The sequence below is a fragment of the Mandrillus leucophaeus genome, unplaced genomic scaffold, assembly GCF_000951045.1.
Source record: "Mandrillus leucophaeus isolate KB7577 unplaced genomic scaffold, Mleu.le_1.0 Scaffold114, whole genome shotgun sequence".
NCBI lineage: Eukaryota > Metazoa > Chordata > Mammalia > Primates > Cercopithecidae > Mandrillus > Mandrillus leucophaeus.
Window position 1 is genome coordinate 4,772,201 of NW_012099654.1, and position 16,628 is coordinate 4,788,828.

The 16,628-nt window shown below is 39.8% G+C and overlaps 1 protein-coding gene across 2 annotated transcripts in view; it reads right to left on the reverse strand.

Annotated features, from left to right (window-relative positions):
• The window catches only part of ARHGEF28 (Rho guanine nucleotide exchange factor (GEF) 28), a 328,572-nt gene that overhangs the window by 27,018 nt on the left and 284,926 nt on the right, over positions 1–16,628 (reverse strand). The window contains exons 31-36 of one of the 2 annotated variants that reach the window (XM_011996705.1): positions 13,724–13,824; positions 10,705–10,743; positions 10,563–10,610; positions 5,066–5,551; positions 3,405–3,708; positions 2,782–2,788 (exon numbers count right to left, since the gene is read on the reverse strand). In XM_011996705.1, the coding sequence (XP_011852095.1) occupies positions 2,782–2,788; positions 3,405–3,708; positions 5,066–5,551; positions 10,563–10,610; positions 10,705–10,743; positions 13,724–13,824 (985 nt within the window). The remainder of the gene's footprint in view (positions 1–2,781; positions 2,789–3,404; positions 3,709–5,065; positions 5,552–10,562; positions 10,611–10,704; positions 10,744–13,723; positions 13,825–16,628) is intronic. The other variant, XM_011996714.1, reaches the window with a different exon arrangement.

Genomic DNA, 16,628 nt, shown 5'->3' on the forward strand with positions numbered 1-16,628 from the left:
CCCCATCTCTATAAAAAAGCCAAAAATTAGCTGGGCATAGTGCAAGTCTGTAGTCCTAGCTACTCAGGAGGCTGAAGTGGGAGGAACCACTTGAGCCCACGAAGTGGGAGGAACCACTTGAGCCCACGAGGTGGAAGTTGCAGTGAGCCAAAATCACGCCACTGTACTCCAACCTGGGCGACAGACTGAGACTCTCAATCTCAAAAAAAAAAAAAAGTAAAACTCAAAACAGCTTTCTAGAAATTAGTAATTTAGGCCGGGCATGGTGGCTCAAGCCTGTAATTCCAGCACTTTGGGAGGCCAAGGCAGGTGGATTGCTTGACGTCAGGAGTTCAAGACCAGCCTGGACAACCTGGCAAAACTCTATCTCTACTAAAAATACAAAAATTAGCCAGGTGTGATGGCGGGCACCTGTAATCCCAGCTACTCAGGAGGCTGAGGCAGGAGAATCACCTGAACTTGGGAGGTGGAGGTTGCAGTGAGCCAAGACGTTACCACTGCACTCCAGCCTGGGCGACAGAGAGAGAGGCTCCTTCTCAAAAAAAAAAAAAAAAAGTAATTAAGAACGTAGAGTGTAATGATTGACAGCATGGGCTGTAAAGTCAATCTTCCCAGGTTCAATTCCTGGCTCTGCCATTTACTAGGTGTGTGACCTGGACAAGCTACTTGGCCTTTCTGTATCCCAGCTGCCCCTCTCAAACGACAGAACCATCTCAGCGGGTTGTTGGGAGTATTAAATGAGTTTCTCCATGTAAAACCTTAGCACGGTGCCTGAAATTGGATGTGTCATATAAATACTCGTGGCAGGGGTGGGGGTAGAGCAATTCAGAAACCAATCACAATTAGAACACAAAAATGTCTGCTGAGGCTGTACTGAACAAACCAACAGAAATTCCTATCTAGGTGGTATCTAAACACATTGGAGAACTGTATTTATATACAATTTTTCCCATCAGCTTTACTGTTCCAGAAATTCACATTTTCACTGATCTGAGCTGATCCTCTACCCACAGTACCAGACTAGGCAAAAGAGCAAACCATTCTTTAAGGTGTTACCTGAAACAGCTGACCTTAAGGTCTAACAATGAAAGAGTGACTGAAGACTGAATGAAATCATGGTTAAGTGCACATTTAGCAAAAATATCAGCCCACAACATTATAGGCAAATTATGTTAGTCAGATTGTGGTGAACTATGGAGGTCCTCAGTAGTGGTCACTGATGGCCACTCACCCAGATTCAGTAGCAAAACACAGAAGAGGGGACAACAACACTGTGTGGTCCTTGGTTCTGCCACATCAACTGTCACCAACCAGCACACCCTGGAGCCTGCTTCTTCCTGTGCAGCCCCCTGCAGTCACTGTCCCCCAAGGTCATGTGTGGCAAGCACCCATGAAGCCCAGCTAAGGCCATCACCAGCGGCTGATGTTGTGTTACTGTCAATGATAAAAGCTGTGAAAGCTCTGCAGTGGTTTGAATAATTTTATCTAGCCTTGACCACTCTTTTAAGTATATATATCCAATTTTCATTCTACTTTATTATCACCTCCTATTCTCTGACTTTCTTTTCTCTCCTCTATAAATTGCTTATCATGAAGTAAACAAACATAAAGAAGGTTTTTTGACTAGTTGCAAAACTCCAGTGGTGAACAGTACACACAGCATTTCTGATGTAATCCCTACTTATATAAACCAGGACGTTCCTGAGAGATTTAAGCCAAAGTTGATTTTCCTCTCTCCTGTCAATGTCCTGAGTGTCCTTGGCCTACTCTGGACATACAATTTCTTAAGCATAAGTACATTTCTCAGCATTTCCTTTGGCTCTAATTCCTTACATGTGGATAGACTGGTTTTGTATATAATCACTGTTTATTTCCTTAGTACATTTTCTATCTACTGCAAGTATGCTGCCAAATGGCTTAAAAAGTTTTTACTTTGAAGCACAAGTCAATAGAAAAAGATGGGAGATACACAAAAAGTAAAAGAGACATGCTTCTTTTAAACAAAAGCTGAATGTGGTTTAACTCAAACTGAGTTTTGGAATTATACCAAAGCCAGTATGTAAAACCATGCTGACAAAAACACAGGAAGCACTGTAAATAGCAGGTTAATGGAGCAACACAGCAAAGCAATATGTGCTTAGAAAAAGCATTCTGCAATGTGCTCTCTATTGTAGTAAAGTTGCAAGATAATATATTAAGGAAGTTACATTTTCTAAATTTTGCTTGACCTTTTATTTAGTCTGAACTATTCCATCATATTTTTTCTTTATCTAAAGAATATTTGAAACAATACTTTAAAAAACTATTTCATTCTCTCCTATATGCTGACAAGAAATAAGAATGTTACCACAGTGACTTAAGTAATGTAAAGAATTAGTCACCAGTAAGAATCAACATCTTTTGGATCAGTAATAAATCAACTTATAAGCAGTGTCAGAATTATTACTCTTGAATTGGGAGAAGCCAAATACCTTCTTTTTTGTTGCTGAAAAACTATCCTCCAACTGACAATCTAAGAATATATATTAAGCATAGAAACAAATCTGTATCCAGTTCTGAAGACTTCTATACTACTGCTTGTTTTATGTTTCTGAAACATTTTGCTGTGGGTGATTTATTTCATATCCATGTGGCCAGCCATTTGTTTATTCTATTGCATACCATCTGTTTTTCAGTAGAGAGGTTTCAAGTTCTTCTCATTCCCTACCTCATGTCCCACAGAAAACAATTTATAATAGACATAGATTTAAATCATTCGGATTCATGTAGAGCTGGTAACACGAGCTGCCTTTCATTTATACTTGGCAAATGCTTTAATGGGATTAGCAAATTGTGTTATTATGAGGTACTTATGGAGAGACAACACCTTTTTTTTTTTCTTTTTTTTTTCTTTTTTTACTTTTTTTTTACAATGACAAATGATGTTAACAGTTTCATTTTGGGTGTTTAATAGCAGTACAGAAGATTTCACTAATGTTACAGGAAATTGCCCTGATAAAGTGCCACTACCAACCCTGTTGGTATCTTTTATTTCTGAGTGTCAACGTCGGTGTTTCAGGATGTAGTGGGGTCCACAATAGTGGGGAGTAAATACCAAGCTGCTTTACTTTTAAGAGGACATTATCATTTTAACCCACATATCTAAAAATCCTGTCTGGTTCTTACATGTTGTGAGCATTCGCTAAGCCCTATGACCATAATAGTCTCACTTGTCTAGGTAACTTACAAGCAAAGGCCGTCCCCAGACTTCTCCAAAGAAAAGTGAATGCCGCAAACTCCAGCTCATCAGTACCAATTTATTCCCATGCTAGGGAGGACTTTGATGCACTCTACACAAGAGCCAACCGTTCAGAGGGACAACTTCTTGTTCAAACTATACAGATGACGTTTAAAGTGTTAATTACCATTTTTACAAGAATCCTTGCTGCTTTCGTGGAAAGGAAGTATCTGATGGCTGGACCCAGCGGCGGCTGTCCACAGTTCGTGACTGACATTCGAAGGCTGAGAAGGGTCCATCTTGAGGTCTACTTGATTTTCACTAGTCCTTACCAAGTCAGAAGGAGATCGAGTTGTGGGGTAAGTGGCATCCTGATGTATAACTGATGGGTTCGGTTTGTTGAAAGTGTTAAATGACATTTGTACTAAAGCTTCATTGATGAAGAATGAGTTTTCATGACACAAACTCTCAGATCGATTAAGTTCCATTACCTATGGAAAGAAACAGAGGAAAAGTACAATAATTTTTCTAACTTATACAAGTTTCATAAAGTATTTATTCCTGAGAGAATCTTAGGAATCAAGATTTCAGTAAAAGTAAGGTCAAGATTACCACTTCTTTTCTCCCCCCACCCCATCCTCTTTTAATGAGCTAGTACCAAAAACTTCAATTTGCTATGCATGGCATGTCTTTAACAAAAAAAAAAAAAAGAGAGTGCCGTTCTATGACATTAAAGTGTTTCCACTTTATTTTAATCAGAGAAAGCAGCATTTTTTACTTTTGCTAAATAAAAAAGTTGAAAACATATCCATATATACATGAGGAGTTACAATAAACATAATTTAGCCAACTTAAAAGGAAAAACAGATTGCAACAGAGATCTTGTAAGCTTATCAACTTCTACAACTTCATGCACTATCAATAAAAAAACATACATGCTCATAACACAGGAAAATAAACTCCTGGGACCAATGGGATTGTCAAGCACGGTTAGAAAAGATGCAAATAAATAACTCTTATTAGTGAAATGGATTTTGAATTTACTATATCAAATTTACAAAGAGAGAATAAGCTTGGCATAACAGAATAGTATTATACTTGCTAAATTCAGTGCCTATAGTATTTATTAATAGTTAGTTGATCTTCTAAAAGCTACTTCTACATAGAACTCTTAAGACAGATCATATAAAGACAGTCCTTCAAATACTGGGAAAGAGCAAGCTCACGGTGAGTGTGACTCCAGGACAAACCCACTTGGGCCTTTCTAGGACAACTAGATTCTATGTTTGTTCCTTAGGTAAGGGCATCTCAGGCAGAGTGCAGTGATCCCATAGGACCTGGGCCCTTACACTGTCCATTTTTTTTGAAACGGAGTTTCACTCTTGTCACCCAGGCTGGAGTGCAATGGCGCAATCTCGGCTCAATGCAACCTCCGCCTCATGGGTTCAAGCGATTCTTCTGCCTCAGCCTCCTGAGTAGCTGGGATTACAGGCGCCCCCCCACCAAGCCCAGCTAATGTTTGTATTTTTAGTAGACACCAGGTTTCACCATGTTGGCCAGGCTGGTTTCGAACTCCCAATCTCAGGTGATCTGCCCGCCTCGGCCTCCCAAAGTGCTGGGATTACAGGCATGAGCCACCGCGCTTGGCCCATACCATCCATATTTTAAGCCAACATGGATATGTACTGTCTCTGAAAGCTTCCAGCTTTGGCTACCTACAAATTGAGAAATCCTCATGAGGTCTTACACAAAAACCAAAATGACAGATGTGTGGTTAGTGTCCTAGGAACCCCCAGGCCCAGCCCTGTCTTTGAGAGGCTGCCTCACAGCACCCTAGAAGGTCCATACCTCCGGGCCACCTGGAAGGAACACCGCGGGCAGGCTCCTCTGCCGGCCGTGCTTCCAGTGGCTCAGCAGGCTCTGCTGGGCCTGCATCCTCGCCCGCTCCCTCTCCACCAGGCGCTGGCCCTCCCTCAGCCGCTCCAGGCTGTGCTGATACTCCTGGAGCTGGAGGTCCAGCTCCCCACGGCTCCGCAGCAGCAGCTCCTCCTGCGACTGGCACTCCCGCTCCCGCTCCTGCAGCCAGCTCTCCTTGGCCGCCTGCGCCCGCTGCTGCTGGTCACACCTGCGGAGCCAGCGCCGCTGCTCCTGCTGGAGCTGGTGCTGGAGCTGATGCACGTTGGCCAGCTCCTCATGCTGCCTGTCCGCGTCGCGGGACTTCTGGTCCTGCAAAGGGCCGCCTCGGAGGACAGAGTGGCCGAGAGACAGGCCCTCCTGCTGCTGGAGAACCAGCCTGTGGATCTCAATGTGGCTGTCCTGAATGGTCAAGGCGGCCTGTCAGAGCAGACAGAGGAAAAATAATTAAACACAGGCTTCCATTGTTATTGTTTACGCTTTCCGCTGGAACTACCTCGAAACACAAAACACAGGCCCGAACTCATTTCTCTTAATATTTCTGGCCTTTTCCTAAGTTACCTCCAAAGGCAAGATTTGTGGCATTCCACAGAGGCTTGTCTACATATGTCCTAGGGGTATGACCTGTGAATTCATAGAGAAAAGAAACAAAGCCCAAAAGCAGTATCATCCTCTCCTATGGAAAGGTAATTTGGTGCTGGTTGTTGGGTGATAGTTAAGCGAGTCTCCCGAATACGAACTCGGCATGTAAATTCACAAGTCTGTGCATTCCTGTTCTACATCTCACTCTCTTGCTGAGGTCTCCCTAGTCAATCGTTCATGAGAACTTAAGAATCCACATAAACTTAGTAGTATCCTTTCTTTGAGTCCCAAACCAGAAATTACTTGAGCTACATTGCATTACGAAGACATAAAAATAAAAATCAACTATTTGGAGACTTTTGGTAAATAATGTTTTTATAACATAATGCCTGAGAATAGCAGTTAATACCATTTTTAGGAGATACGTAAGTGGCTAAAGCTAGTCTCATTACTGTTACATCTTTGTATTATACCAGGAAGGTCATGCACACAAAAACTAAGCTGAAATTTATTTGTTTAATAGATCGCTAACAGGAGGCTGAAATGATGAAGGGAAAATAGATACTGTAAAGCCCAGAGGACATTACCAACCAGATTTAAAAAACATTTTGGGTTACGGTATCTGCCTATGAAAAGTTTGGCAACATCACAGGAAATAATTACCAAGATTTGGAAGGATTCCACAAAACCAAAAAGATCTCTGTGAATGCCCTTGGAAGCTTTTAATTTTAAAAGTTCCCATTTAGAGTGCAAAGCAGTACAGAAGGGACAAATTGAAAATGGACACATACTGGGTATGTGTGTATGTTTTGACTCCATATGAGAAATCATTACTCTCCTAGGGATAAATTCACATTTTTCCTTCCTAAGAGTTTTTTAAACTGTCCATATAACAGATGTTGGGAAGATGGGGATTTGACCATAAGTTCTTTGTCAGCTCAGCAGTTTCCTATACTTTTGAAAGTTAAAGAACTAAGGTATATTTTAAATTCATACTTGTCTTGGAATACGACTCAAAAATGTATTCACTGGGGCCTTTTGAAAGAAAATTCATATTTTTAAATTTGGAAATTAATCTTTAAAATTTCAGACACATGACTAGTTAGTGGCTTTTGGGAGTTGTTATAAATAAAACAATGATTATCATTCAGAATAGGTATTAATTACTATGATCTTTAAATATGAAATAATGAGCATGCAATAAACCACTTAGGACTCTGTTGATCTGGCTAAATAAAATTGTAGACTTTACATCACCACTTAACTCTAATAAATCCTAAGGGACAGTATGGTAAGACAAACAAAAATCCAATACTTTCTAGGTCAAAACTACCACAACAACGCTCACGTAAGGGTTACAGTTACAGTAATTAAGTGCTGCTGTGAAGTACTCTTCATGTCTATCTAACATTTGGGATAAGGCCATTCTTTTCCCTTGTATAGAGGTGGAATCTGAAGATTGGATATTCATCTAAATTTAAATATTCATTTAAAGCTAAATGAATAATTTTCACACTTAAAGTTTACATTTATATTTAGGACAGAGAACAGCACTTGCTTTTCAAGTTTAGGGAAATTCCCAATTCACTCGCTTAACTTTACTTTGCTAGAATATCTGTGTCTTTTCCTTTTTGCCCTGTCTATGCCTCATTTCTAACTCTATTTTCCTAATACAGGGATCAAATTTCATTCCACCTGATTCAAAATTGTTTATATAAAAACTTCAGTCACATATAAGACATTCAGCTTCAAAAAAGATGACTGTGCCATGAACAGAAATCTTTCAAAGCCCATGGCCGTGGACCAGCTCAGAAGCTCTGGTTAGGTTAGGAGAATTCACTGTAGACTTTGAAATTTCCCATGTCACTTTAACCTAATGTGTTGCAAAAATTAGGTCATTCAGGTGATCAAGCTTTTCTGGACCTTGAATCTACACAGAGCTGCACTCAGGGTTGAAAAGAAGACACATGACCTGTGAGTGTTTTCATCAGGCAACACCAGCCAGAATGCTCAATGTTTTCATCCCCCAGGTTAATGGCTGCTGTTCAGACTGTATCCCTTCTCAGCTGACATTTAAAATGAAGATTATTTGTCTTACATGATACATTGATTTCTAAGAATATCAACCCCAGAACCGCACCTCTAGCCCAAGACACTAAAAGCATTCTCACTAAATCTTGAACAAGACAAAGAGCTTGCTATCACCACTATTATTTAACACATTTTTAAAAGTCCTAGCCTAAGCAGTAAGCCAAGAAAATGAAATTCATGTAATTATTGACAAATAGCCATAATATCATTATTTTCTAATTTTTATTTTCTACCTGGAATACTTCAAAAAATCAATGGAAAAACTATTAAAATGAAAAATAAAGTTCAATGAGTTGGCCAGTTACAATATAAGTACCCCAAATCAATACTTTTATTTATATTAGCAACAACCATTGGGGACACAAAATGAAAAAAAAAATGTATTCATAATAGCAGTAAAGAGAAATATGAATAAACTTAGTGAAAAAAATGTATATATACACATATATCACACTATATGAAGACAATTACAAAGCTCTCCAGCAAATCATAAAATAAGAGATGACTGACCAATGTTCTTATATGAGAAAGTGATTAAGGTAAAGGTGTTGATTCTCTCCAACTTAATTCAAAAATGTAATGAAATTTTAATTTAATGGCGTTGGTAAGAGATAAGAAACTTGTTTAAGAGCTCTTGTGGGGCTGGGCGCAGTGACTCAGACCTGTAATCCCAGAACTTTGGGAGGCCAAGGCAGGTAGATCACTTTGAGCCCAGGAGTTGGAGACCAGCCTGGGCAACATGGTGAAACCCTGTCTCTACTAAAAATAGAAAAACTCGCCAGGTTTGGCGGCATATGCCTATAGTCTCAGCTCCTTGGGAGGCTGAGGCGGGAGGATGGCTTCAGCCCGGGAGACGGGGGTTGCAGTGAGTTGAGATCGTGCCACTGCACTCCAGCCTGGGTAACAGAGCCAGACCCTGTCTCAAAAAACTAAATAAATAAAAAATAAGAGCTCTTGTGGAAGAATATATAAATATGCATAGAAAAATAAGATTAGCACTGTCATATACTCAAATGTAATCCAAGGCTTTAACAATTCAGATTTTGGTCCTAGAGCAAGAATAAAAGGTCATAAGTGAAAGAAGTCCTGATGGAGTCAAAGTCTAAATAACTAAACATGGAAGGCAGCATGCCTTTATATTTTCTGCTGAGAACTTAGGCTTCATTTTATTTTCTTTTAAATTCAACAAGATATGAAGCATGAATGAATAATAAACCAGTGAGGGAAAAATGTTTTGTCTCAGTAGTAGTCAAAGAAGTATAAATAAAATAATCAGATACCCTAATCCATCTTCAAATGGAAGAGAAAAAGAGAGAATGTTGGTTGATTTGATTATTTTGGCAAAGTCTATTGAAAACCTAAACAAAATGATTCTTCTTATTTATCCTAAGGAAACGGTCAGATGTATTCAAAGAGATGAGTACACAAGGATGTCCTCTACAGTGTTGTTAATAATACAAAAGTGTAAACAATAAGGGATTGAATAAACCCCACAGACTTGAATTTAATATATACTCATTAAAAAGTATGCTATAGAACAATAGTTGATGACAGAGAAAGTTACATGTTACAGAAGAGTGCATAGGAAACAATTCTAAAATCGAGCTTTATACACCAACATGATAATTTTAATTGTAGAATCAGAAATAATTTTCTTTCATTTACTTGTATTCTCAAATTTTTCTACAAATTTCTCAACAATCCAAACATTGCATGTATATCCTTTTGGGATATATTTTAATGAGTAAATTATGCCATCGGACACACTGAGCTTCTTTCTTGTGCACGGTCTAAGCTAGTGGTCTCCAACCTTTTTGGCAGCAGGGACCTGTTTTGTGGAAGACAGTTTTTTTTTTAATGGATGGGGTGCAGTGTGGTGAGAATGGTTTCAGGATGAAACTGTACCACCTCAGATCATCAGGCATTAGATTCTCATAAGGAGTGGGCAACCTAGATCCCTAAATTGCATGCACAGTTCACAATAGGGTTCACGCTCCTATGAGAGTCTAATGCCACCACTGATCTCACAGCAGGCGGAGCTCAGGTGGTACGGCTCACTAGCCCCTGGCTTACCTCCTGCTGTGCATCCTAGATGGGTACCACTCTGCACCTAGGGGTTTGGAGACCCCAGCCTAAGGGATCATCCCACCATTTAATCCTAAATGCAAGCATGATTTTTTTTAAAATGTCTGCTTTTCCTTGAAAGACAGTAAGCCATTTGAGAGCAGGCTGTGTGGCCAATTTGCCTTTGTGTGCTCAGCCCTCAGCATACTCAGCACAGAGACGGGCACCATGTGTTCATCCCTCAATATTAATAAATTTATAAATGTTGAGTGGATGAACAAACAAAAGAGTAAAGCAACATATGAATTACTTAACTACTCTAAAGGCTGATGGCCACATGGAGAAGTCAAAGTTGTTTAGGTGTGAATTTAGGTTTTCATCAGAAAATGTGAAGTCATGCTATACTCACCTAAGAGTTTCATTGTAAATGTCAAGCCAGATCATATTCATCAATATTTTTTAAAGATATGAACTGTTTTATTATTTCAGAGAAGAATGGTATAAAATGTAGTCATGGTGTTGCCTCTGATTACAAAACCATGTGAGTCCAACACATCATACTTAGAAGGTTGCCATTCTTTTAAGATCATTCCCTACCTCTCACTTTTTCTCATTTTTAAAGTCTGGGAATCATCAAAGAGAACTGCATTAAGAGAAACATTCACAAGGTCAAAGATTAGAGGAGGGTAGTTACCTGAAGGCTATATAAGAGACGGGTTAAATTCTGTATGGCTTGTATAATCTGAAAAACAAAATCATAAGTGTCAAATTCTTGAAAAAACTTTCGTTCTCCACAAATAAAGGCTGGTGATACATTTAAGGTATGTGCAGCTCACCTCTGACTGTGAAGAACCTGGAAAATTTCTACATTCCACCTAAAATACATAAAAAACAAGAAAATGAATAACCATTCTACTTTTGAAAAGCTGCCCTGTAGTGTCCCAAAATGTATGACTTGGGTAAATCACTTTGCTGTCTCTAAACTTGAATACCTCATCTATACTGACTCAGTTTCCTCCCAGAAATAAAAGCCTATAGAATTAAACAAACACTTGACAACAAGAGCGTCCTTCACGCAAAGTTGATGTTTGAGATACATGGCAATTTTCACCCAATCACCCCTTAAAACAACAAGGGATGACAGTAAGAACACCCTGAAAACTCAAGTGGCAACATTTACCTTGTGCAAACCACAATGTGAATTGGGTTCTCTGTGCTCGGATTGCGGTTGTCTTTTGGGTCAGGCTGACCTTTTATATTCTAGAGGCCAGATTGGAAGTTATATCATGTCTGGCCTCAACTCCTTTTCTCAATATTTGAGATTCATGATATCAAAATATACAGCAGTTGGGAAAAAAAAAAAAAAAACAGACTCAGACCCTGGCCATAGGGGCATGCTTAGCTGGGCTGCTCTAGATCCCACCACAGTCAGAGATCACCAGACCAGTGACTGCCTTAGTAGAAGTACTAGCAGCAGAGGCCATGAACCAGACACAGGAGACCATCTGTTCTTTAGGGACAGGGTCTATGCCTCATTCATTGTCTCTTCGACAGCACACATTAAGGGCACATGTGGATAGTGATGGTTTGCAGTCTCCAGAATTGAACACTCGTTTATTCATTTATTGTCTGCCTTCTTTCCCTAGGATGCAAATCAGTGAGTAGCGAGACTTTATCCGTGTGCTCCATATTATAAGAATGATGCCTGATGTAGCATGGGCACTCAACAAGTGAATGATTCTAAGTTGAACTCGACGGCATGCCATTCAATCAATAAATATCGATCACCCACTATAAACTTCACACCTTATGCTATGGGAGACCATCGGATACCCTGTCCTCAAGGGCCTACAGTCTCCTGTATGCTGCTTGCTTTCATCTGGGCACATCTAATTTTAAGCCATAAAAAGCAGCCAGCCATGGTCATGTCCTCAGGTAATTTTGAACTTGTTAAATTCAATTAGTTTAGGCTGATGATGCCAGGATGAGTTAGCCAGACCTCTGCTTCCCCTGGACTGCCAATTAAAGATTTCACTCGTAAGCAGCACCTCTGATAGGGAAAGGACAGAGGCTGAAAAAGGAGATGAAGCTTAAAGACATTAGATCTGTGCCCAACCCTATGGGAGAGAACAGGATCTAAGAACCCCCGCCCTAGAGGGATTGTTGGTGTTCTCGCAGCTCTTCTGGCTCTGTCTTGGCCCATCCACACTCCACTGCTTCTGTAGTAAGACCATATGGCACAGAGTTTTTATAGTCTATAAAAATTAGAACCATAGAAATGAGCTGGACTGTGCTACCTGTGGTTACTTATGCCCAAAAGCCACTAGGTTTGACACAAGACAGGAAATTTCGTGTTTTTAATGGAGTTGTTCCGCCACCTTGTGGTGAATGTTTAAAACTGCAGTTGGTGATTTATCTATTATTTCTGCATTTGAGTTAGATTTCATTTTTAAAAATTATTTCAGAAATTGGTTCTAACTTTACCTTGTAGAGGAAGCTAATGACAAAATATCCATTATACACCTTTTAAAAGTTTGGTTTCAAGTGATCCTGCCCTTTACCTGGGTTTATTAATTTATTAATTTTTCAAAATGCCTTATTAAGAGAAAAATTTTGCAGATAGCTTAATCCAAAGAAGAACCTGGACACTTAACCTCAATTGTCTACCTGTAGCTGAACTGGAGTGAGAGAGGGAGACTTCAGGGGTAGCAGCCACCCAACTTTGGATTCAAAATTAAACTATTACTAATTCACTCTCTCTTTTCTATTAACACAGCTGGACACCACAAATTTCACACTTAAAAGTGAAGTCTTCACCGAAAAGGATGAAAAGCAGGAACATTTTAAGAAGCAATACATTAGAAAGCTTACAATCAGAAGGAGTAGAGTAAAATATTACATTCCTATGCTCATTTTGGCCTGTGAAGTTTAAAAAAGAACACTCAGTCACAGCTGTCTTTTCTCTGGATTTTAAAAGTTCTGGACTTGATTTCTCAGTCCTATGTAATATACACAAAAAGTATATAATATGTAAAATATGTTGTATATATAAGAGCAGATCTGACATTTGCCATTTTTTCACATTGACACATATTGGCACCTAGTAATGTACCTAATTCAATTTTAGAGAAAGCTAAACTCTGGAGCCCCGACAAGTCGGAAGAGGCCAACTTGCCACCTCCCAGAATCATATTTTATTCCTTCCCTATTTCTGACATCTCACTTTTAGTGGACATTAATAGGAAGTTTTATGTATTTAATTCTTAAAGAGAGAGTTAACACCTATGTATATAGCAATAAGTCAAAAAAGAAGCATTTAGAATCGCTGTGCCCCAAGGAAAAATTGGTCAAATTAATTAAAAATTGACCTCAAAAAAAAGTAGGTGAAATGTGGGTGGTGACAGGAAATCAACTGTGCAAGGAGAGGAGGGTTAAGGAAGGTGAAAGAAGCAAGAATATTCCAAAGGAAAAGGTGTTTCAATTACTTTGGCGCCATCTGGTTGCAAAAGGGCCCCCGGGTGCCAGAGCTGCCAGACATAGTGCGTGAGAAGCAAAGGTTTGCAGGGCAGAAAGACCAGAAGTCAGAGAGCACAGACACACATATACACAGGAGAGTTTTTAATCTTTTTAATAATTTTTCAATCATTGCTTTGTTTACACCTACATGACACAGGAAGTGCAAGGACATTTGAAGAAGAAATGAGTTAGAAAGTTTAAATATGAATATTTAAATCAATCGAGAACAATTCAGAAAAGCACCTTGGTCCCACTCACTGCCATGACAGACCAGAACCTGAGGCTATTTTATTATACACAGTAACCGTTGCCGTTTACTAACAAATCAGTTCACAATACCTTCTCCCCTGCATCAGAGACGGCCAAGTCGGTTACCACACCCTGGATCCCGGGATCCACATCCGAACAGCCTCTTTCTTCTCTCCCTCCTGTGACTAATGCTGGAAGCACGCCATCGAGACAGAAACAAAAAGGACAGCGTCAAACATCAGCCAGCCGATCGGGTTCTCCTGTACACGGCCGACACATATTTCAAAATAAGAAACATCACAAAATACTACGTATTGAGTATTCTTAGACGAGGTGCTTGGATGAGCGCAGAGCAATGCACGTGGTCCCTGCCCGCATGGGGCTTACAGGCTAACAGACAGCAACTGACAAACGGCACAACGTATCACCATCTTTGCGCTTTTCTTTCTTGTGCTGAAGTGTTCGTGTGTTGTTTGTGGTACAGAGGTTAGACTCTACATCTCACTCTCACTTAATAGGAAAAAGCCTCCTGGGAAGGGTGAAATTTAAAACAGGTGCTGTAGAACAAAGCAAGGTCTCTTGGCAGACCCAAGTCTGTAAAAAGTCTCCCTTGTGGCCAGTGCAAGAGCAGCAGACGATTAACAAGGGTTAGGAGGAAGGAGGAGTCCGAAGGAGGAGGGAAACGTCTTTCTAGGAAGGCAGAGATGGCTCATACTTCACAGTCTCATAGTCATACAAACCAAGAACCTGTCCCTATCTCGGAATAACTTATTTTTTAACAATTTTTAAATGTGTTGTTTTTCTCACATTTCTTATTTATGCTTTAAATTTACAAATACTATGTATTTAACCTATGAAAACACAGAAACTAGTCCAGAAATATTTTTAAATACTAAATACAGATTTCACTTCATCCATTAAATCTCTGTTGGCAGGATTTTATTTATTTCTTTACCCACGTGAACTCAGTTAAAACTTAAACTGTGCCCACCTTGCACTGATTAAAACTAGAATTTTCAAAGCCCAAAACACAGTGTTTTATTAGAACCACGTCCAATCTTGACCCTGACAAAATCGATATTCACTTTGTGACACTGTTTGTATAATTTTTTATTGTGTCATCTGGGAACTTTATTTCCAATACAGGAAATGTTTTTCTTTAAATTAATAAAAATACTTATGTCTTTGGAAAATGAGAGTCCTCTAGGATTTCAAAGGCCTCTTCTAATACAAAGACATTTTTGTCTAAATAGAAATGGCTTCAGATGAGATCAGCTGAAAACAAGTCCATTTTGTTCAAGCTGATCAGCACTTACTCACTTAGCGAGGGGACATTTCATAGGTTTCTCTGTCATTTGAAAAATGGTTCTACTATTGGGTGCTATTCCAAACTCTTAAAGAGTGGCCAAAGGCATCACTAAAGAATTCACCATTCTGTTTCTCACTCCCTCATAGAAATTAGGAAAATCAAATGGGAAAGAAGCTGATGACAAGGCAGAAGAATAAAACACAGATCAGGTCCCTGTCCCTGTATCCAATTTCAGGGGGCTAGAGGGTCTCCAGTGGACAGAACTTTCCTAGAAGTAGAAGATATTCATCAAATATACTGAAGACTGAAAATAGAGCGGTCTGCTTGGCTTATAACCTCAGGCTGACATAAGCCTGATGCAGAAGAGCCCAGTCCTCCAAGTCACTTGCAGAACCGACCCATTCGGTCACAGTTGTAGACCTTCATTTAGGAATAGCCTTGCGCCTTGAACAACTTTATAAAGAGAATCAAACTCTCATAGCACCATGTTCCAGTCTGACCCGGAACTGAAGAGGCCTTGGGGTACAGGACCCCACTAGCCTGCTTCAGTACTTCCTCTGCCTGAATCCCGATATCAGACCCCTCTAAAGAGCCTCTCAATGGTTCTGGCAAATGCCACGTGTGTCCCTTTTGAAACTCTCCCCAGTCAGGAGAGATGTGGATACACACAAGGAGACCTTCACTGCCTGGCCTGAAGGGAGGGAAGGCTCGGCCGCGGGCTCGGGCAGCTGCGGAGCGGAGCCTCTCCAGCTGTCCCTGGGGCGAGGCTGAGAGCAGCAGATCCCTGCATGTATTTTTAGACAGAGCCTCCTCAATGGCATAATGAGGTTCTTCTTTTAAAAGGAAATCACCCAGGGCAGTACAACTCCCCTGATGAATCTGGGCTGTGTCAAAATGAAAAACATATGTGCGCATTCTGAAAATAGAAACCCAGGATTAGATAAAGCAGAACTTGACAGAGGAAGATAATTAGTGGTGCTGGTATTTAAAAAAGGAAAAAAGAAGTATAGAATTAAAAAGCTATACTGCGTCTATATATCTTAATCAAGGGATGTTGTTAAAGAAGTTCTGAGTTCAGTTTAACCTTCCAATCTCTAACTATTGAAGACATTTTATCCATTTTATCTTACGCACATAAGACCTTGTGGAAGTAAGGTCGTTACCACCTGCACAGGATGAAAAGTATACTCTTTATGCTTTTATCTTAGAAACCTTTCTGGAACTAAGTAGCCTACAACTATACATGTAACAGGATAGCTAGGTTCTGGGAAATCACCTAAACCAACTCTCCACTTTCTATTTTTTTATATTTAAAATGTATTGAAACAGTGTTTTAATAAATGAATTCTGACATGAACTAAAGTGTAGGATGGCACAGATCAAGAATTTTCTGGCACTTCCGCTTTAACCATACCACTAAACTTGGTGTGTGAGAGACAGAGAGAGAGAGAGAAAGGAGGGAGGCGGAGGGAGCCGTGTGTATATTTCTGGTTTTCTGAGTTGTTTTCTCAGTTGATGCACATGAGATTAGGTTTAAGTGCTTGTTCTGTAATCAACTGCAGGGACTCCCTTTTTAAAAAACCAGAAAAGTTAAAAAGTGCTTTCAAAACTGTATTCAATAAATCATATCAAAAATGAGGCAGGGTAGGTGTTGGGGAAGCTCCAACATTTGGCTGGCAAACAGAG